The sequence below is a fragment of the Esox lucius genome, chromosome 18 (assembly GCF_011004845.1).
Source record: "Esox lucius isolate fEsoLuc1 chromosome 18, fEsoLuc1.pri, whole genome shotgun sequence".
NCBI classification, from domain to species: domain Eukaryota; kingdom Metazoa; phylum Chordata; class Actinopteri; order Esociformes; family Esocidae; genus Esox; species Esox lucius.
The window spans coordinates 22,091,697-22,113,531 of record NC_047586.1 but is presented as its reverse complement, the minus strand read 5'-3'; the positions used below and the strand labels follow the sequence as shown (position 1 = coordinate 22,113,531).

Genomic DNA, 21,835 nt, shown 5'->3' with positions numbered 1-21,835 from the left:
TGGCAAAAAAGTTTTGCTACCTTTACCATTATGCGTTCATCCATATACACTTTCATTTGACCAAATTTCTCATTAACTCCTCAAACCAATTTATTAGTATATCCTAGCAGACAGAACTACATCAAAATATTTGAGATAAGGGAGAATACTGAAATTTATTCTTTGGATTCAGGGACTGACTGGAAAGTTTTAACAAGGGCTCAGGGGTAAGCAACAGAGGCAATGTAGCCTGCAGCGTTTGTGTTTAATGACATGACTGATTCACAGCATGAAAGGCATCCCCCTCGACCTATCCCTGTAGGGCTGTTGATCCTGCAGTGGAGAGATGCTGAGCGGATGAGGGAAGCTTAAGTAGATTGGACATGAAGGACGGTGAGAGGGGCAAGAGGAGCGAAATGGGAAATGTTGTGACTGCTGCCTGCTAATGATACGGTGGACTAACGGTAATACAGGGGAAATGGCTACTTGAGCAGTAATAACAGAACCTAAGACAGAAATTAGTGTGGTTGTGAAAACTGTGGTGAAACAGAGACTATGCAGCTTTGAAGTTCACCAGCCCTATGTTGGGAGTTTTTCCTGTTTCAAAGGATTTATAAAGAGTTCACCAGATGGATGAATCACACTCACAGACAGAGATGAGTTCCGGCATTAAAAAGGAGTCTTGATCAAGATGACACACACCATATATGATTTTCATTTTTGACGTTGACATGCAGAGTTCCAAATGCCACACTGCAGTTCTGTGGCTGGCATACTATCTTCCATCCAGTGCTTTTATGTGAATAACTGCCTTGACCATTTACAATTAGCTGCGTTGTGAATAAAACAACTTTGATGCCAGGACTAAACTTGACTCAAATTAACGACCTGCTCAAAGACATCGATTTTGTCCATTTTCCAGACGTACACAGAGATCACATTCATATACTACAGTGGATATAAAAAGTCTACACACCCCTGTTAAAATGACAGGTTTTTGTGATGTAAAAGAATGAGACAAATTTAAATCATGTCTGAATTTTCTCCACTTTTAATGTGACCTATAATGTGAATAATTCAATTGAAAAACAACTTGAAATCTTCGAGGTGGAAAAACTACAAATAAAAAACTCACAATAACCTGGTATGGAGTTCTTTGAGTGATGTGCAGTGTTGTTTTTGCCCCAAACATATTTTTTGGAATTACGGTCAAAAAGTTCAACTTAGGTTCCATCAGACCATAACACATTTTCCCAAATGCTTTTGGGAGTCCGTCTTGCCACCCTACCCCATAGCCCATTCATATGAAGAATACGGGAGATTGTTGTCACATGTAGCACACAGCCATTACTTGCCAGAAATTCCTGCAGCTCCTTTTATGTTGCTGTAAGCCTCTTAGAAGCCTCCCTGACCAGTTTTCCTCTAGTCTTTTCATCAATTCTGGAGGGATGTCCAGTTACTGGTAATGTCTCTGTTGTGCCATATTTTCTCCACTTGATGATGACTGTCTTCACTGTGTTCCATGGTATATCTAATGCTTTGGAAATTATTTTGTACCCTTCTCCTGACTGATATCTTTCAACAATGAGATCCCTCTGATGCTTTGGAAGCTCTCTGCAGTCCATGGCTTTTGCTCTGAGATGCAACTAAGAAAATGTTGCATCTCAGAGTTTGAATGTGATTGGTTAATTCTGAACACAGCCACATCCCCAGTTATAAGAGGTTGTGCACACTTATGCAATCAGGTTATTGTAAGGTTTTTATTTGTAATTTTTTCCCCCTTGAAGATTTGTTTTTCAATTGAATTGTTCACATAATAGGTCACATTAAAAGTGGAAAAGGTTCTGACATGATTTATCTTTGTCTCATTCTTTTACATCTCAAACAAATGGCATTTTAACAGGGCTGTGTAGACTTTTTATATCCACTTTATAAAGCTCAAATACAAATCCTTCAATTTTTATCTGAGTTTCTTCAAATTCCTATCTCAATCAATTTATGTCAATCAATCAAATTTATTTATAAACCCCTTTTTACAACAGCAGTGGTCACAAAGTGCTTTACAGAGACACCTGGCCTTAAACCCCAAGGAGCAAACAACAGTAGTGCTGGATTTCAGATGATCTTCACCCAAACTGAACTGAGGTCATTCTTTTCTGTTAAAGTAGTATTAATATCTCATGTCCAGCAGCTAGTTTCTTTCCTCACCTGGAAGAGAGGCCCAATGTCGACATCAAATCCCAGATCAGCAAATCCCGTAGCGATAACTTTTGCCCCCCTGTCATGGCCGTCCTGGCCCATCTTGGCAACCAGCAGACGAGGGTTCCTGCCCTCATGCTTTTTAAAACTCACCACACTGTAAGAAGATACACAACCACCTTAGAAACAGTGACAGACAGGGTAGCAGAGGTCATATTACGGAATGTGGTGATAGCTGGGTTACATTAATTCGAAACAGATCACAAAGATGAATGAAACAGGAAGGAGTCAGGTGAATTGAAGAGAGACATGTTTTTGGTTCTCTTTTGTACAAAAATATTCTAGGTTGTGTCCCAATGCTTGCAACCATGATGTGTAGTGGCCAGACTGGCAAAAATAGGCCTCCTTGCTTCATCATTAAGATGAAAAGATGCTACTAAATAATACTAAATAATACTAAATAAATGCAAAGTATTACAATATTGCTTCCAATAGAGATGAGTTTTTCTTCAAACCTCACTAGCAAATATCTTCACACTGATTTTCTTGTTTACAGACTTTCCCCCAGACAATGTAATTGGAATTAAACCAAATAGATTAATATCTATTAACACTGCAGAATGGACGTATTGAAATCAAACAAACATTTCCACAAAAACTATTTTTATATAGTGCTATCTATAGTGCTATCTGACAGCATGAAAGCTCAAAACAAGGGATGCATGGAACCCCTCCCTCTTTTAACATTTGTAACATAGACAGCATTTTGTTTTGGTATAATATTTTTTTTAGCTCTAGTAAATGAAGTTGTTTGTGAGACAACCAGACAGACATTAACAATGGAATATTGATCGCAAATAATGCAGCAGTCTGCACTGTAGAGAAGAAGAAAAAAGAAAGGTTAATATAAAATATAACTAGATCAATAACAAGAACATTAACTAAACAGTTAGAGATTCTTATTCTTACAACTTGTTTGAAGAAATAAGAGAGAGATGTCTCGGTTAACTAGAAATAATAATGTATTTATTATTTCTAGTTAACATTTGAAGGTTAACATATGAACATATGAAGGTATTTAAAAGACTAATCTAACAATCCCTTCTACAACATTGTTGCCGTGGTTGCTTTGCTAGTAAGCTACAGCCAGGATGTCATCTCAAAAAACGATGACAAAAAACTAACACATTTGACAACAACCAAGATAGCAAAAATGGTACAGCTTCCTGGTCTGCCAGAGGAGGCCCAACCTCGGGTAGGCTGATGACTCATTGCCATATAGCGGCTTGTTTTAAACAATATGTATTTCAGTAGCAAAATGTAAACGCATTTCTGAGACTTATCCAAGTTTGTAACATCATCCAAGGTGAGGCTCCGCCCCTAACGCCCTAATGGACAGGCTGCCACTGGTTCAAGTAGAGATTTCCAACAGTAGCTTCATTATTCTATAGACGTTCAGTGTCTCCCTCTTATTGCAATAACAGCAGCGGCTCACCACTACTCAATTGTGCTGCGCCACAGAAAGAGAATAATATATGAAATGTTTAAAAAAATTACATCCTGAGCGCAGTTTACCACTGCGCACAGTTTAATATGACATGAGCATCAGAGTAGGGCAACAGCGTCTGGTACATGACGTTTGGAGCAACAAGCTAGTAAGTGAGGTCAGAGAAACGTAACTGGCTCCGGTTTTCGTATTTTGTCTTAAAAAAAAAAAAAAGGAAAAAGAATATGTGGGAGAAATATAAATGAAACAAAATGACCATTTAAATAATACTTCACATAAGTTAAAGAATATAAGATGAAGCACACTGATAAATGGTTAGAGCTTATGTAAGGTAACGCAAAGAACATATCTAATATAAAAATCATATTTTAATGTTACTGTTGTTAATTTGCCTGTGCTCATTAGCTTTGGAAAGGGATGGTGTCATAAATCCAACCACACTATGTTTTCAATCCCCGCACTGTAATGTACAAGGGATACTTTTTGAGAATAAAGTATTCAGTGCCGCAGTGAATTCATTGTATGAAATAAATCAGGAGAGTTTTTAAAGTTACAAATATAATGTGAAATCATGGGGCACTGTGTGCTACATCCAGTAAAACTATATTTACTACTCCCTCTTTGCAACACCTCCCCAATGCAACATACTATACTGTACATGGAATTTACATTGCCTCATTATTTAGTAGCTAGTGGCTTTTACCAGGAGTCTGGGAGGCGATTCATGAACAGTTTTAGAGAATGGGTAAGAGTGAGTACTTAGGTTATTATTAGGGAATTATGTTAAGACAGTATTGTCAAATAATGTTCAGAAAATAAAGTTGAATGGTGTACAGAGAGGACGTTTTAGCATTTCAGGCATTGAACATTCTGTGTTGTTGACACCAGGGGGTTTGCCCGCAACCCCCCCCCCCCGGCGTCGGGAAAAAAAGAAGCTGAAACACTGGACTTCCCTATGTGGAAAGTCCATTTTGCAGTTGTTTTGCTATTCTCTCTCTCAATAAAACTTTGCAAGAAATACTTTCTACAATGGACATCCATTAGAAATTCCATTAGCTGGTTGATCATGAAAGGGAAGAGGAGGAAAAACGGATTCCCAATCAGACATCCTCCCTTGCTCTTTCTACAACCTTCATTGTACTCATGCATTTGGAAAATATTCCACCTACTACATACAGTATGTTTTTGAACATGAAGAACATGGCCTATGTTAAAAAGGGAAACAGAGAGACCATTGTTATCTGATTGGTTCTAATGTGCACGCTGACCCGGTAGCGCAAGTCAAGTTCAAATATTGTTCAACATTGTTTTTGACATAAACGATTGTGTCATCCTATCGCCCAGCTCTAGTGACAGTCTTTGTTTTGCTATCATCTGCGGTGTTAGCACGCCATTCTGACACCCTACTCCTAATGAGCAAACAGAGAGATGCATTTTAATAAGCACATGACCTTTATTCTGAAAGAAATTGCAGATGTTTCTTTTTTTTTTTATTCCTGTTGTTCTAGTTCCACAGAGCAGAGTCATGGCTTTCTGTCAGTCATTTCATTATCAACTCCTAACAAAGTTCATGAAAGCCTTTGTTATCAAAGGCTTTCATCTTATTTGTCTCACTTGCACTGGAAGTTATTTTCCGGCTACTGTTGATAAAAAGATATTTGAAGAAATACATTTTCTTTAGCATTTGACCTGCCTAACCACAGACAAAATTATTTCTGCTTAAAAAAAACAAAAACTGCTTTTTAACACATCCTGAGCTTTTCAAATACTATGTTTGTGTATTTTTTGTGGTCTCAGGGTGCTATTGTCTTTCGGGCTCTTACCGGTTGTGTGCTGTGGAGATCTCCTCATGTTCTCCAAACTCACTGAGGTAAGCTCCACTCACCATCCTGGTACTGGCTTTGTGTTCCCCAAACACAGCCTTCATGGCATTGGTGATCTCCCCTACCGAACATCTGGGGATTACACAACAAAATAACCTCAATAACATTTCTAATCACATAGAACAGGCGGGCTTCCCTTGGCTATCATTCAATACTGCCTGCCAGTTCAGCTTCAATACTCCATATAACCAGGAGTTGGCAGCTCATACTGCTTGAGCTAATCTAAAACCAGTACACCTGAATCGGCTAATTATGCTTTGTGGTTACCCATCAATCTGCAGGGACCAAAATCTAAAGTCTCTAGTCTTTCAATTATCATAGCCTCCTAGGACACTGCATACTTGTGTAAACCAAGTTCATTTCCAGTGTGATCATGTAGCAGCACGATAGCTGTTTTCGACAATATCTACCTGGTATACTATTACATTTTTAGCTTACTCATAAATATCCTACTGGTAAAGTCCCTTTACGTTTCTCACCTGGCTCGAGCAGCTGCCACAGCCAGCTCCAGTAGGTTCCCCTCCCTGGTACGAGCACACTCCTCTATGGCCGACAGACACTTCTTCGCCTCCTCAGTGTCACGACTTGCTCTCACCTGGAGCAGAGACTCTTAGATTTACGTATCAAAAAATATATTTGGGGCTAACTTGGGACATGACGAATTGTAACTCTGCCTCTTTCTAAATAAAAACAGACATGGGATATGCCTTGGGTGGTACATCAATAAAGTTATGCTCAGGTTCTGCTGCCAATTCACTCCAGGGACTGTTTATGTCATTAGGATTTTAATGGGGTTTAATTATTTGCAGTAAATAGCTTCCCCTCTCTTTTGGGAAACACTATTCAGGCTTCTTGTACAGTCCATGTTGGAATTAACCTGAACCAAGGCCTCCCAAAGCAGCGCAAAACCATACATGACCATATATCAACCAGTGGCCTGGGGACTACTACTTAACCTTTTATGAACTTTAAAGAAAAGCAACAAAATATGTCTTGTTGTTTATCTATCGGAGTGACAAATCTACTGTGCCGGACTGACAGATTAATTAGCAAATCTGACCTGCTCCAGATTAGGTGGGTCAATATACATGCACACAGTATATTCTTCCTACTTTATGGAATTTGATATCCCGGTCATATTTCAGTCATAATGAATCTTGTAAAACAACATTTTAAAGAAAAAACAATACCTTCCAATATAATGGTGATCTTGGTGAACTCTGAAGCCTAATTGGTCAAATACATGATTCAATTGTGGGATCCTGAAAGAACTATTAAAATGAGTGATTTTAAATATCAGTTTACATTTTCCCTCTAAAAAACCTTCTAAGGGACCCCACCCAGTTTCTATTAAAAACCCTGAATTTATCCCCCGACACACTCTTCAAAGTACATTAACAACTTAATGATGGGTTTCCAATCAAAGACTGCAGCTTCCAAGATATGGACTTCGCAAGAAAATAATTGGTTCCTAATGCTAGTAAGTCAAAGTGTTAACTGACACGGGGCCTCAAGGTTAGGGCAGTGCAAACACACCCCCATGTCCACTACCGTTCAAAAGTTTGGGTTCACTTAGAAAGGTCTTAGTTTCTGAAAGAAAAGCACATCCTTTGTCCATTAAAACAAAATCTAATTGATCAGAAATACAAAGTTGACATTTTTAATGTTGTAAATTAGTATTGTAGCTGGAAATGGCAGATTTTCAATGGAATATCGACATAGGTGTACAGAGGCCCATTAACAGCAACCATCACTACTGTGTTCCACTGGCACATTGTGTTTGCCAATCCAAGTTAATCATTTTAAAAGGCTTGCTAATCCAAGCTCCTCATTTTAAAAGGCTAATTGACCATTAGAAAGCAACTTTGCAATTATGTTAGCACTGCTGGAAACTGTTGTGCTGATTAAAAAAAGCAAAAAAAAAAGCCTTCTTCAGACTAGTTGAGTTTCTGGAGCATCAGCAATTGAGGGTTCAATTACAGGCTAAAAATGGCCAGAAACAAATAACTTTCTTCTGAAACTCATCAGTGCATACTTGTTCTGAGAAAAGTTCTGAGAAATGAAGGCTATTTCATGCAAGAAATTGCAAAGAAACTGAAGATCTCATACAACAGTAACTACTCCCATCACAGAACAATACAAACCGGCTCTAACCAGAATAGAAAGAGTTGAGGGAGGCCCCTGTGCACAACTGAGAAAGAGGACAAATACACTGTCCAGATGCGCCACAGGTCCTCACCTTGTCAATGACCAAAGACATTTCTTAGTTACCCCAAAGAGTACATACACCAGTCAAGACATTTCAACACACAATGCTTCATACTAAAAATGCTTCACACTCAATGTCTGTGAGTCAGATGTACCGATCAAGACGCCCTGGCATAACACCCCTCACCAAAAATTGCTTTATGTAAAATGCACCATTTCAGATACCAACAATCAATGTTCAAACTCAATACCTGCAAATGTTTATTAAATTGTTACCCCGGCAACCTCAGTAAGCATTGCAGGTACCGGAGTTGCTGGAATGCAATACGGCCAAAGAAATTTCTGGTTGACAAAAGTTCTCTTCTGTTGGGCTTGGGGCTATGAAATAGTGCCGCAGACCACTGCACCACCTACATGACCTCTGCTCCTAAGATTCCTTTCTCCCTCACCCATCATTCTAGGAAATAGACCTATTGTCAAGTATAGGATTGGTTCTGAGGCTAATGCCTAAAGCCTGAAGGGATCACTCCAAATAGACAGAACTTTTTCTTATAGACATTAACCTTTTTGACGGTTTCTTCATGCCTGATCAGCCATGTCTCTCTGTTTCAATGCCAAGTGACATTCATGGAAGCAGATGGAGGTAATTACACTGTGGCCCACATCACTATGTACACAAACGTCTTCTTGTCAGTAAAGATCTACTTCGATTATCCACTCATACTATTACACTCTAGATATCACTATTACTGGAATGCCCTAGAGGTGACTTTTCAAAATGTTGAACAGAACAATATTTTTCAGAACAGACCTTGAGGTGTCACTGGTGCAAAATATTTATACCAAATTATTATTATAATTCAAACATTACAAGTAAAAAAAGTGAATGCCAAAATGGTGGGCTCTCTGTACTGAATTCATTTAAATGTTTTATTTTCAGGTTGGACTAATATTCAGATGTATTGCGGCCTAGGTTCATATACTGGTGGCACCATAGTGGTCATGTCCTGGAGCTCACCATGGTAACACTCCACCATGGGCATGAACCCCATTTACACTCTCTCAGGCACTTTCTATAAAATGTTCCTAGATGTCAAAAGCCTGCTATTCCTCTGCCCATTTCCATCAAGCTAAGACTGAGAAGCTGTATCAATTACTAATTGGCCTTTTGACATCAAGTCTTTTTCTGAGCTGATGTGATTGGTCCAAAGAAAAGAAAAAAACAATTGGGCAGCCAATAAAATCTAGGTCTTGGATCCAGGAGGTTACAATAGACTATTACTATAATTTGCATGGGCATAAAGGCATCAGGAGAAGATACTGAGACAATAAGGATTTGTTTTGTATCATGGTCTCATTTGTAATTTAATGTCATGCCATGGTTATGAAATCCTTTATTGCAAAGGTTCTGCTGACCTCCAGTCTCATGACTTATAGTCATGTGAAAAAATAAGCATACCCCATTGGAAAGGACGGAAAATCTGATTTTACATAAAAAACCTTTCACATCTCTGGAGATTATCTAAAGATTGATGACCTATGTATTCACAATAATATGAACAACATACAGTTAGGGAAAAAAATGTTTGATCCCCTGCTGATTTTGTATGTTTGCCCATTGACAAAGAAATTATCAGTTTATAATTTTAATGGTAGGTTTATTTGAACAGTGAGGGACAGAATAACAAAAAAATCCAGAAAAACACATGTAAAAAAATGTATAAATTGATTTGCATTTCAATGAGTGAGATAAGTAAACCCTTGCAAGGTCAAGAATAACTGCCTTAGATACGATGAATGGAAACATTGAATCCAAACATCTTATGAGAAATATACTTACCAGGGGCAGCATTCATCAACAGTGAATACATTCATCACAAAATACGTCTTGTACAGACATTGGGATTTCCCAAAGCATCACAGTAATGCCCACAGGACGATTTGAGGGGTTTAAGGGCAAAGCAACTAAGCAGCGTGTGTCTGTGTTGGCGGCCATGGGCAGCCTAGCAGTAAAAAGAATAGTGTCCAGCAGCCATGAGTGTCTAGATATTTCTGACCTTTGGATCATTTTAACCCTGTCGACCGAAATGCGGTTTGAGTGTGTGTGGGTGTGTGTGTTGGGGAGGTTTGCCTTCCAGGACAAAGCAGCAGCAGGGCAAAATGGCAGAGTGCAGCGTTTTAATTATGTATTGATTCTAGGTGCTACTGGGTCACTGACCTTCTTCAGTTTTTCGATCTGCTTGTTGCGTACATCAGTGTTATCAATAGCCAGCACATCCACCGACTCCTCTTTCTCCAGGCGGTACTTATTCACCCCAACAATCACCTCAGAACCTGGGATTCAACCAGAGACACACGCTCTCAGAGAGGAGACAGAAGCAAACACACACCCATTACACCCACAAAAATCTCTTCTAGAACGTACCCTTGCCTGGCTGGCTGCTGCTTAAATAGGTCAAGAGACACACATTCTTTTTCAGCTCGATTTCCACATTAGCTTTCTCTTTTCACCTCACTAACGACCATGCCCCCCCCCTGCAAATTGCACTTCGGTGTTCGGTTTCCACCTCAGTAAGTCCTACCTGAGCGGCATCATCTCTACACCATTAATCCATCATCCTTCCTCTCCCACCCTCATAGCGCATAACAAAGACGTAGCGTTCGCCTGGGCTTCCTTGCTCGCCAGAGGGGCAGAACCCGTTCACAAACACACACCAGTAGCCCTGCAACCTCACTACGTTGACCCCACTCGGCCTGGGCGGCCATCGGACAGATGCAAAAGTGAAACAAGTTAGATAGTCATCTGTTAACCATGGCCTTGTGGGGTGTACGTTCTGTCACTCCAGTCGATATAGCAGGCACACAAAGCTTTCATTCCAGGCTGCTGATCTGGAGAACACAGAGGTCTCATCTCCACCTGTGTTAAGATTACAGGAACGGACAGATGAAAGCCAACCCCAGCTACTGGCTCACTCCACAATGCTTTCAGCTACATTGTGGGACAGTTCATATCCTCGGCATGGTTACTTGTTTGATGCATGGTTTCTAGCACCGCTGTTCTGGCACGTCTCCGTAGACCAACATAACCATGACCCCTTGTGGAAGACACGGGAATCGCATGTGTTCCATGTTCTTAGTTTATCTTGAATACTAAAGAATATGAGCCAAAGACTTTGCTATGGTCTCGGGACACCATTCATTGAGACATGTTGTCTGAAGTAGAAACGAACTGTTAAAAAGACCTAAGACATCAAATACAACAGGTCATGGTTCTGACTGAAGTTAGACTATAAAACCGCTATCTTGATCTGAACTAATGCACAACCTCAACAAGATGGAGATGCTTTTCCTTTGGGTTAAGGCATGTCCGCTTTCCTTAACATTCATAGAGTATGACCTTAGCCGTCCCACTCCAACGGCAGAACAGCTACCACTAACGACAGTCAAAGTTCCTCTCGGTTCTTGAATACCAGTGATGGAACCAACTTCCCCTGAAAGCAAGGTCAGCAGAGTCCCCGTCCATTTAGCAGCCTTCAGTCACTGTCACTGCTGATAGATACGTCATTCAGTACCTACTACCACTGGGTTGTGTAGATGCACCACCTAGCTTTAAATTAACCTAACTATAGTCACTCTGGATAACAACATCAGCAAATGACTAACGTGGAAACATGTTAATGTAAAATGATGGGCGAGAGATTATGAAAGTAGAGATGGAGAGATGATGGATGGATGAGGAGCAGACAGGGAAGTGGAGAGAAGGACTTGGCTGCAAGTTGGTCTGCTCTGCGCAAGTCTGTGTGTGTGCGCGTGTATTGCTGAAGTACCGGAGTCTATGCGAGCTTGTCTGCGAGCAGCACACTCCTCAATGCGTAGTTTAGGGATGCCTTCGGCCACAGCTCTGGCCATGCCTCCCATTTCCTCAATCTCATTGATAAACTACAGGGGGACAACCATGGGATAAACATGTAACATGTTTAAACACAGAAACAATCAATACAAACAACCATTAAAAATAATAGAACATGCTAGAACCAAAATGTAGGCATTCTGAACATATTACATGAAGAGCACCTTAGACCCCTTGGTATCTTGACACACTGAAATGTGAGTGACCCCTGAACTATAATCCTGACTTCAAAGTAGGGACTCAGGTTATAAATATTTACATTGCAAAATATTGCCTTAAATGCATGTTATAATGATAAATAGAATAATGCATTATAGCAGTAATGCTTTTTATACAACTATTGTAGTACTGACACAATTTACATTTAAATGATTTATTTCTTCTGAGATACCTGTCTAATTCCTGTCAATATTATTAAAGCAGTGTACCGGATGGTGGTCATTCACAACAGTGACACTGAACGATTTTCGTCAGGTGTTTGTTTAGTACCACAACATTTTGGCGAGTCATTAGCATTGCTGTGTGCATAAAAAGAGAAAAAGGGGTCAAAAGTGGCTTAATTTCAGCACCAATTTTTTTTAGTTTGTCTACTGTGTGGACTGTGAGCGTGTATATATTATGCACACCCAGTGCATATAGTTGATTTCATTTAAACATAGGGTGTGAGTTACATGAAAGAAATACATTTTTCAAAATGCCAATCTACTCATTTTTAGACAGGAGAGCCCTAAACCAATCAATCAATCAAATGTATTTATAAAGCTCTTTTTACAACAGCAGTTGTCACAAAGTGCTTTACAGAGACACCCGGCCTTAAACCCCAAGGAGCAAACAACAGTAGTGTTGAATTTCAGTGGCTAGGAAAAACTCCCTAGGAAGTTTTTTAGGAAGAAACCTAGAGAGGACCCAGGCTCAGAGGGGTGACCAGTCCTCTTCTGGCTGTGCCGGGTGAGATATTAAGAGTCCAATTGGAATAATAAATACATTTATCTGGGTTAAATCCAGAGGCTATTTGATTTTAGACTAGGTCAGAAGTATGACCAGGTGGACAAGGACAGGGACAGCAACGGGCCCCCCAAACCAGGTAATCCGCAGGTGTGGACCAGAAACTCATGGAGAAATATTTGTAGTACATCCCTCATATCCCCCAGCACAATAATAAAGCAGCATAACACCTTGGAACTGAGAGGGGGGGTCCGGTGACACTGTGGCCCTACCCGGGGGAGGCCCCGGACAGGGCCCAACAGGCAGGAAATCAATCGTTGTAGCGGTCAACTGTCCTATATAGCGTTGTAGCGGTCAACTGTCCTATATAGCGTTGTAGCGGTCAACTGTCCTATATACCGTTGTAGCGGTCAACTGTCCTATATACCGTTGTAGCGGTCAACTGTCCTATATAGCGTTGTAGCTGTCAACTGTCAAATAGCAAGCCCATTTCATTTCAAAGTTCCTATGTCTAACATAGGCTACTTTATGTCTCCACACAAAGGTCTTACACAGCAATATTATTGTGCCGGGGCAGTAGGGTCAGTTCTCTAAAGTAAATCTAAAGAATGCACTCTACATTTTCCTTGTATCCTGCTCCATTTAATCTTAGAAGGACATGAACCCTTGAACCACAACTAAGGACTACCAGGCCCAAAAGACTTGTAGCTGTCCCTGTCCAAAGTCCCCCTGGTTGTGTTGCAGATTAAGTAGCTTATAATACCTGACAATTCCAGCTGCCACTCCGCTGACCATTCCACCCCCCGATTGTCCTGTCCTTGTCCATCTGGTAATGCTGCTGACTGATTATGTTTTACAGACTCTGGACACTGCCCACATGCATGTATTAATTATTTCAATGTGTACTCTTAAAATGTTCACCAAGTACTTCCAGAAGAGGACTGGCCACCCTTCAGAGCCTGGTTCCTCTCTTTGTTTCTTAGGTTTTGAGTTTTCCTAGCCACTGTGCATCAAGCACGTTTCCTATCCACTGTTGTTGCTTGCTATTTGGGGTTTCAGGCTGGGTGTTTTTTAAAAGCACTTTGTGACAATTAATACATTTGATTGATTGAATATAGATCACTATTAGCACAACTCCTGTGCTATGTTCGGTGTTGATTCTTCTTGGGTTATTGTCTCATCTCGCTCTTAACCCCTTCACCTTCAGAGCAGTGTTGTAGACGTCGTCAGTCAGAGACTCCATCATATGTGACCCTCCCCAGGGGTCGGCGACCTTGGGTATCCCAGACTCCTCTTGGATGATGATTTGGGTGTTGCGGGCGATGCGGGCGCTCTTTACAGTGGGGAGACCCAGAGCCTCGTCAAAAGAGTTGGTGTGTAGAGATTGAGTCCCCCCGAACACAGCAGCCATAGCCTCAATCACTGTACGGACCACATTGTTGTATGGGTCCTGGAGACAACAGAATACACAACAGGGAACAGATTAATTAACAGACAGGTATTAAGTAAAAGTACAGCCCTGTGTTCCCCAGATTAAGGAGGTTCCTAATTAAGACCTAATGACCCAGTGTTTTTAAAGTTATGAATGAAGGCTATAAATGGCCAAGATGTAAGTAGCAGATGGCAAAATGTTGTTTTCTATGGATAAACTTAATGTAAACTCCTAGCAGGTACAACCAGAGGAATAAGTGGCTTTAGCTAAATTCACTTGCTAGGGCTAAGATAATATTAGCTCTAATAGGGCTCACATTTATTCCAACAATTTGAAATCACACAGAAATAATTACATTTAAAATACAATCCAAATTTTGTCTCCATATTGTCTATCACTAGAGATATTTTAGTAAAAATGAAAAATGAACTTTTAACCCAAAGTTATTGTGGATTTTCTCACCCCACCTGTTCAGTGAGGGACCAACCAGAAGTCTGACAGTGGGTCCTGAGGAGCAGAGACTTGTCCAGTTTGGGTTTGAACTTGTCCTTGATGAGCGTGGCCCACAGCCTCCTGCCTGCCCTAAGCTTGGCTATCTCCATGTAGAAGTTCATACCAATACCCCAGAAGAACGACAACCTGGAGAGGGGAGAAAAAAGGTTAGAGTTTAGCTGTAAAATAAGGCTTGGCGGTGTATTGTGGTAACTGGTATAAATTCAAATATTTTTACTGTACTATACTGTCTGTGACATTATTTTATTAAATGTGAAGATCTACAAACTGGACTGCTTTGGTTGTAGACTTTACACAGCAACAAAACAGGGCAGCAAATGGCCCAGTGGTTAGAGTGTCAGGACACTGTGCCAGTAACTTAAAGGTGACTGGTTCTAATGGCCCAGTGGTTAGAGTGTCAGGACACTGTGCCAGTAACTTAAAGGTGACTGGTTCTAATGGCCCAGTGGTTAGAGTGTCAGGACACTGTGCCAGTAACTTAAAGGTGACTAATCCCTGATCTTTTGTGTGTCTTTGCTTATCCAAAATTGTGCATGTAAGTTGCTCTGGATAAGATTGCCTAATGACTGAAATGTAAAAGTGAATAAGAGCATTACATAATATTCAGAAACATAAAACAAACTACACTTTTGAGATCCGGGGAATTTGAACTTGTTGGGTTCCTCAAACCATTCCTGAACCATTTTTGCTTTGTGGCAGGGTACATTATCCTGCTGAAAGAAGCCAATTCCATCAGGGAATACCGTTGTCATGAAAGGGTGCACATGGTCTGCAACAATGCTCAGGTAGGTGGTACGTGTCAAAGTAACATCCACATGAATGGCAGGACCCAAGGTTTCTCAGGTTTCTTTTTCAAAGTATTTCTGTCGTTTGATTCATATTTTATTCAACAGGTTGACTGCTGTAGGCTAAATCATCACAAAACTGAATACTTTCTGGTTGAAGAATTGTGATTAATTACATTTCCTTAAAAACATTTGTAAATATATAAAATATTATTTGTAAAAAGTATGGCTCACATAATTACAATGACTAAAACTAACAAAAAGCTGCCAAATACACACTCAAACTACCTTTACAGCTTCTGTAGTGTAGATGTATTGATTGTATAAGTTAGTGAACTGTTGTAAGCTGTTGTAACCAATGTAGATGTATTGATTGTATAAGTTAGTGAACTGTTGTAAGCTGTTGTAACCAATGTAGATGTATTGATTGTATAAGTTAGTGAACTGTTGTAAGCTGTTGTAACCAATTAAACAAAATATTAAATGTTTGTAATATGAGCTGAACCTGAAGGAGCAAGTAGGAGAATAGGAAACCCTGTTCAAGCGGTTGCCGGGGGAGAGAAAGATTTGGTATGTCTGTCTTTTGAGAAACAGGTCACAGGTCAGAGACACACACACATAGTCGGACAGACATCACAGAAACCACAAGGGGGGCAAGGGGTTACTTGCATTTATCCTTATAAGGAATAGAACTGGAACTGGACCAATAGCACACTTGCTTTGTGAACTTAACGACTCTATCTTTTTGGCGTAGTTGAAGTATAAAATGATGTTTTGACTGTTGATCCTTAGACATTGTGCGGCGACACGTGTCTCCAGAAGCTTCTGTAATAAATGGACATATGATACGGTAATTGACCTGACTCCTGGTGTTTTATTCTCCTTTCCAACAAACCAACTTGGGGAAGTGTTAGACTTCAACAGTAGCTAGAACAGTTTGTAGCTACCAGGTCAACCCTCAAATGTTGCTAGCACAACAAAACGTTCAGAACTTTTGTATAGCCAACAAGTGAAAGTAACTGACCTGGTATCGGATTAAATCTTCCTCCATGCATTATTTGTCTCTTAAATATCGTCTGACAAACCGAAAAGGGCAGGATTCCCGGCGACCGCACATATCATCCTCTCCTCTATTTATACTATAGATGCGTCGTAAATCAAGTAGCGATATAGAAAGGAAGGGCTATGAAAATATAGCAACATGTCTGAAAATACCCATCTCCACTATTAGGGCCATAAAATGTGGAACACCTGGAGCTGTGATGAAACTTTCTGGAAGCGGACACATGTACTAAACATTATTTAGATTAGTTGAAAGCTGGGTTGTCATTGAATCTGGATTGTATCATGGATCTACCATTCAAAGCATACCTCCAAACCGTTAAGTTTCACAGAACAAAGAATCAAGCGTTTGCAATGGCCAGCACAGTCCCCTAAATCCCTTTGAAAACCTGTGGGGTGAACTGAGGAGGACAGTGTAATATCAATATCAAATTGTTCAACAGAGCGGGTAGAACAGGGGCTGAAATAAAAACTATTGTTTTATCATAATTGCATCATAAATACAATGACATTGATAAAGTAGGTGATGTTTATTAGGAAACAACATTTCCATTATCATCATGTAATCAAATGTATTTTAGAAGTACAGAAGAGCAGGGTTAAAGTGAAACGTCACATATGGTGACAATTTTACTTTTAATTGGACTTTATTTGAGACCAAGTGCATAAACAAAAATGAAGACATTTTGAATTTTACAACAAATCGGTGTATTCCTACTCCACATATACCGGATGTGTTCAACACTATTTTACTCCTTCTTGTCAAAACCATTCCATGGGGGGGTGGGGGTCTAGTTTCAAGCAATTATTTGAGCGCCTGCTACATCAGATTACAACCCTAGAAATGCTATTATTCTCTTCCTTCAAATCACCTGTATATGTTATCTTTCACTTCATCCATAGACGTTTAACTTGCCCTGGAAAAACATTGAATACTGACATGAGTTTGGAGAACATATCGCAGAAACTTGGTGTCTGAATGGCAGTCTAATTGCCTGTGCAATTGGCATTTAGCTGACTACAGAAATAGTTAATAGGCTTTAAATGCATTTTAGTGGCTAAAAGCCAGCCTACACCAGCTAATGGAAGCCCTGCTTTGGGGGTATGAGCATGTGCGTGCACGAACGCATGTCTGCAAGACCAACAACACTCTAACAACTCTGTCTATTTGACTGACATAAAAAGATTTGAAATGTAGAGATCAATGTACAATTATGTTAGAAGGGACCTGCATTATTATAGATGTCAGAGTGACATGCGAAATGAACGATAGATTAAACGCAGCCATGACTAAATGTAAAGAGTCAATTCCCAGCAACTTAAAAAGACTTCCTTTGAACAATCACAAATCAATCACCAGTCAGTCATTCGCCATAGAGAGTAATTTAGAGTGCATGTCCTTTGATCTCGCTGCCAATTACATTACCTCCTAAAAGAAAATGTGACTGAAGCAGTGAGCCAGAAAGAACAGTCTCTCAGAAACTGTCTATTGGAGAGGGGGCTAATGTCCGTTGAGATGGAATTCATTGAAATAGTGGGAATGACAAAGGGAAATCATATAGAAAAATAAAGCTGGACCAAAATCCATATTACAATATTTAGACAGATTAATCCTGATAAAATCACCTGCAAGTGTATGTACACTGCAGTTATGTTTACTACTCAGTCAAAATGACAACTATTAAATGTTAAATGGTATTAGCCATCCATATAAGCTGACTTCTTCCAGGTCAGACATCTATAGATGCACTCCTGAAACAAACCGCAGCTGGCACTGATACACATGAGGTATTCTGTGATAACACACACGTATATCAACTTAGTCTTTGTTTGTAGTGGGTGTGTGTGTGTGCGCAATGTGTGGGTACACGTACCTAGGGGCGAACTCATCGATGGTCAGGCCAGCTTTCAGCCCAGTGCGGCAGTACTCCAGCCCGTTGGCGATGGTGTAGGCAACCTCCAAGATGGCGTCTGCCCCGGCCTCCTGGAGATGGTAGCCACTGATGGAGATGGAGTTGAACTTGGGCATGTGCTGCCAAGGGAACAAACCAGTCAAATATTAATAACAATAATAAATCTGTCATGATGGATAAAAAAAAGACTAAACTTTGAGTTAGTGAAAATCATTATCAAGAGATTATTTTATAATAAAACATAATTATTTTTGTCACAATCACTGGCACTCCTTGAAAATGTTTTAAATAAAATGTAATTTATATTCCAACTAAGACTTAATCAAACACCTGATTATAGAAGTGCATTCAGTAACAGGAAAACACTATTGGAAAACTGTAACCCAGAGGGCTGGTAAAATGTATTCAATGTTTTTCGCCTTCAGGAACTAGAGCCCAATCCAATGCCTGCAGGTATCCTCGAGGCATCATATTGCCATAATAGTGGTGATTATATTTTCAGGCATGTAGCTATTGTTTTATAGTCATTGATTGATCTTCAAATGTCAACAACCTTTAGTCTCATGGCATTTGTGTATGCTTTAGCCTTTTTTATGTTAATAGAAAAATGTGGGGGTTTAGCCCAACTCATTTATACTCATTCAGTCGTTCTTGTTCTTCATTGCAGTAAGGTAACTTTATCGGATGAAATCACTTGCCAATTCAGGCCAAATAGAAGTAGCCACCTCTTGTATAGAGCAGCGTAAACAAACTGTATGTTACGGATGTCTAGCTGCGTGGTTTCTCTGTGTGTATGGATAGCACTCACTAATGGCTCACTAACTAACCTGAAAACTAGGGGATGAGCAGTGGGGGATAGTTGGGACTGAGCCTTTCAAAGTGTCCTGTTATGCCCTTACCTTGGATGTGTACGCAAAGATATCAGCGATTGCGTGCATGGAAGGTTCCGGCGGGAAGATATAGGTGTTGCGCACCATGAACTCCTTAAGAATGTCATTCTGGATAGTTCCTGTCAGTTTCTCCTTGGGTACCCCCTGCTCCTCCCCCGTCACGATGAACATTGCCAGCACGGGGATCACTGCTCCGTTCATTGTCATAGACACTGACATCTTCTCCAGAGGGATGCCGTCAAACAGCATCTTGGTGTCCTCCACCGTGTCTATAGCAACCCCCGCCATTCCGACGTCGCCATGGACACGGGGATTGTCGGAGTCGTAGCCACGGTGAGTCGGGAGGTCAAAGGCGACTGAGAGACCCTGTTGACCCGCTGGAGAGAGAGGCCAGGGGAGAGAGTGAAGAGAGGCCAGGGGAGAGAGTGAAGAGAGGCCAGGGGGGAGAGTGAAGAGAGGCCAGGGGGGAGAGTGAAGAGAGGCCAGGGGAGAGAGTGAAGAGAGGCCAGGGGAGAGAGTGAAGAGAGGCCAGGGGGGAGAGTGAAGAGAGGCCAGGGGGGAGAGTGAAGAGAGGCCAGGGGGGAGAGTGAAGAGAGGCCAGGGGGGAGAGTGAAGAGAGGCCAGGGGGGAGAGTGAAGAGAGGCCAGGGGAGAGAGTGAAGAGAGGCCAGGGGAGAGAGTGAAGAGAGGCCAGGGGGGAGAGTGAAGAGAGGCCAGGGGGGAGAGTGAAGAGAGGCCAGGGGGGAGAGTGAAGAGAGGCCAGGGGAGAGGGATAAGTTACATTTACTAGAATGGCAGGAGGTAACTCCTAACAAGGTTTGGCCAAAAATAAGTATCTCAAAATATCCACAAAACCACTGTTACAAAACCACAGGACGTGTTTCCAGGCAAACCACAATAGCAAAATGTATTCATGGCACATAGAATTGGAGGACGGGAGTTAAACGATGTATGTAAATAATGACATCACTGCAATTTGTCCCAACATGCCAGTGTGAGTGTCGAGTACCTTTGATGTTATCCCGGTAGAACTTGTTGCTCTCCTCCACAGTGCTGAAGCCAGCATACTGCCTGATGGTCCAAGGCCTGAATGTGTACATAGTGGGGTAGGGCCCCCTAGTGTAGGGGAAGACCCCCGGCAGCTCATCAGGTTTCAGGGCAGAGTCCGCTTTAGTGTAGACTGGTTTGATGTTGAGACCCTCCGGTGTGCGCCAGATCAGGTCTTCCGGATTCTTCCCCTTCAGTTGTTTCTTGGCCAGGCTGGCCCACTCCTTATGGAGAGCCACCTCATCCTGACAGGACACTGCTGTGCGAAACTGTCGAGAGTGTGTCTGTGAGGAGCAGGAAGATCCTAGAAGTCTGCGTGCAGCCTGAGCTGCACATGTCCTATGTGCGGTCAGCATTGGTGGGCCTGGATCAGTGCCACATGAGACAAATGGGAAGGGAATGAAAGAGAAGGCACACAAAAAAAGGCATGGTTTATTGGCTCTGTAATGTTATTGTAACTATATTAGCATAAGGCACCGAATGGATATCAATCAAATTAAAAGTTGTCGAGCTGGGAACGATTCGCTGCCCAATTGCTAAATGTGTAATATAATTTGATATCTAGTATCCGCGTTAAGGTAAATTCGCTAACTAGCCAACTGTTGAATAAAAACGTTACAAGACAGACACAGTCAGAGTACGATACGGTAAAGGTTTCTTGAGAGCCCAACTGAACTGCCCCGACTGCTGTCACACCAACATCACTCCCCAATACAGTAGTAAGACTGTAATTTCAGGGGCTAGTAGCAGTACGAAAGACACATTTGTTATACACTATCTAGCAAGCTACCAGTATAGCCATTTAGCTAGCTAGGCAACTACAGTAGCATGAACAGGCAAATTTGAAAACATGCAAATGTTAAATAGGCAAGACAGTCTGTAAAATTATTTTGACTATTTTAAATGCAATACATTATTTTAGTACAAATTCTGACCTTGGTGTTTTGTTGTGTTCTCAATTGAGTTGCTGTCAAGGCGTGTCGATCACAGCCAATGGTATTTCATAACATTGTTAGCTGACCTATCACAATCAGCAGCATAAAAGTGCAGCATAAAAAAGAACTTCCGGGTCACGGACATGTGGAACATTTCAAAGAGGGCAAAGAATTACTTCAAAACTGATTTAAATTGAATTTATTCATTGTCAAGAAAATGCACCTCTCAAAACACTGACAACAATTCACATTTGATCATATTTAATAGTTATTTCAATAAAAAATAGGTATTAAAATACTTTCCAAGGTCAAAATTCTGACAATGCGAATGGAATACATATACATACTCATAACTCAAAAACGATTGAATGTTCCAAAGAGAAAGCAAGGTAGGAAATGTTCAGATGAGTGTGTATAGTAAGTCAAACCTGTCTAATCATGGGGAATGGTGTGTTACATTTAGCAACACAATATTTTCCACACCCTCTTTAGCAACCCAATGCAAAACACTATTATAGGCTGTACATGTTCATATTGCCCTATACTATTCTATACGCCGCAGTGAATGTATTGTAGGAAATGTTCAGGAGTGTCTACAAAACAAATAAAATGAGTTTTGGATGGGCAA

General features: G+C 40.8%; 1 protein-coding gene across 2 annotated transcripts in view; it reads right to left on the bottom strand.

Annotated features, from left to right (window-relative positions):
- mut (methylmalonyl CoA mutase) overlaps positions 1 to 21,311 on the bottom strand; it is a 30,695-nt gene extending 9,384 nt beyond the window's left edge. The window contains exons 1-11 of one of the 2 annotated variants that reach the window (XM_010882165.4): positions 21,208 to 21,311; positions 20,235 to 20,636; positions 19,236 to 19,603; positions 18,298 to 18,455; positions 14,531 to 14,702; positions 13,833 to 14,081; positions 11,604 to 11,715; positions 9,995 to 10,110; positions 6,048 to 6,163; positions 5,509 to 5,640; positions 2,188 to 2,335 (exon numbers count right to left, since the gene is read on the bottom strand). In XM_010882165.4, coding sequence (XP_010880467.2) covers positions 2,188 to 2,335; positions 5,509 to 5,640; positions 6,048 to 6,163; positions 9,995 to 10,110; positions 11,604 to 11,715; positions 13,833 to 14,081; positions 14,531 to 14,702; positions 18,298 to 18,455; positions 19,236 to 19,603; positions 20,235 to 20,628 — 1,965 coding nt within the window. In that variant the 5' untranslated portion in view covers positions 20,629 to 20,636; positions 21,208 to 21,311. Of the gene's footprint in view, positions 1 to 2,187; positions 2,336 to 5,508; positions 5,641 to 6,047; positions 6,164 to 9,994; positions 10,111 to 11,603; positions 11,716 to 13,832; positions 14,082 to 14,530; positions 14,703 to 18,297; positions 18,456 to 19,235; positions 19,604 to 20,234; positions 20,637 to 21,207 lie in introns of those variants that run through there. The other variant, XM_034287798.1, reaches the window with a different exon arrangement.
- Positions 21,312 to 21,835: the final 524 nt, after the last annotated feature.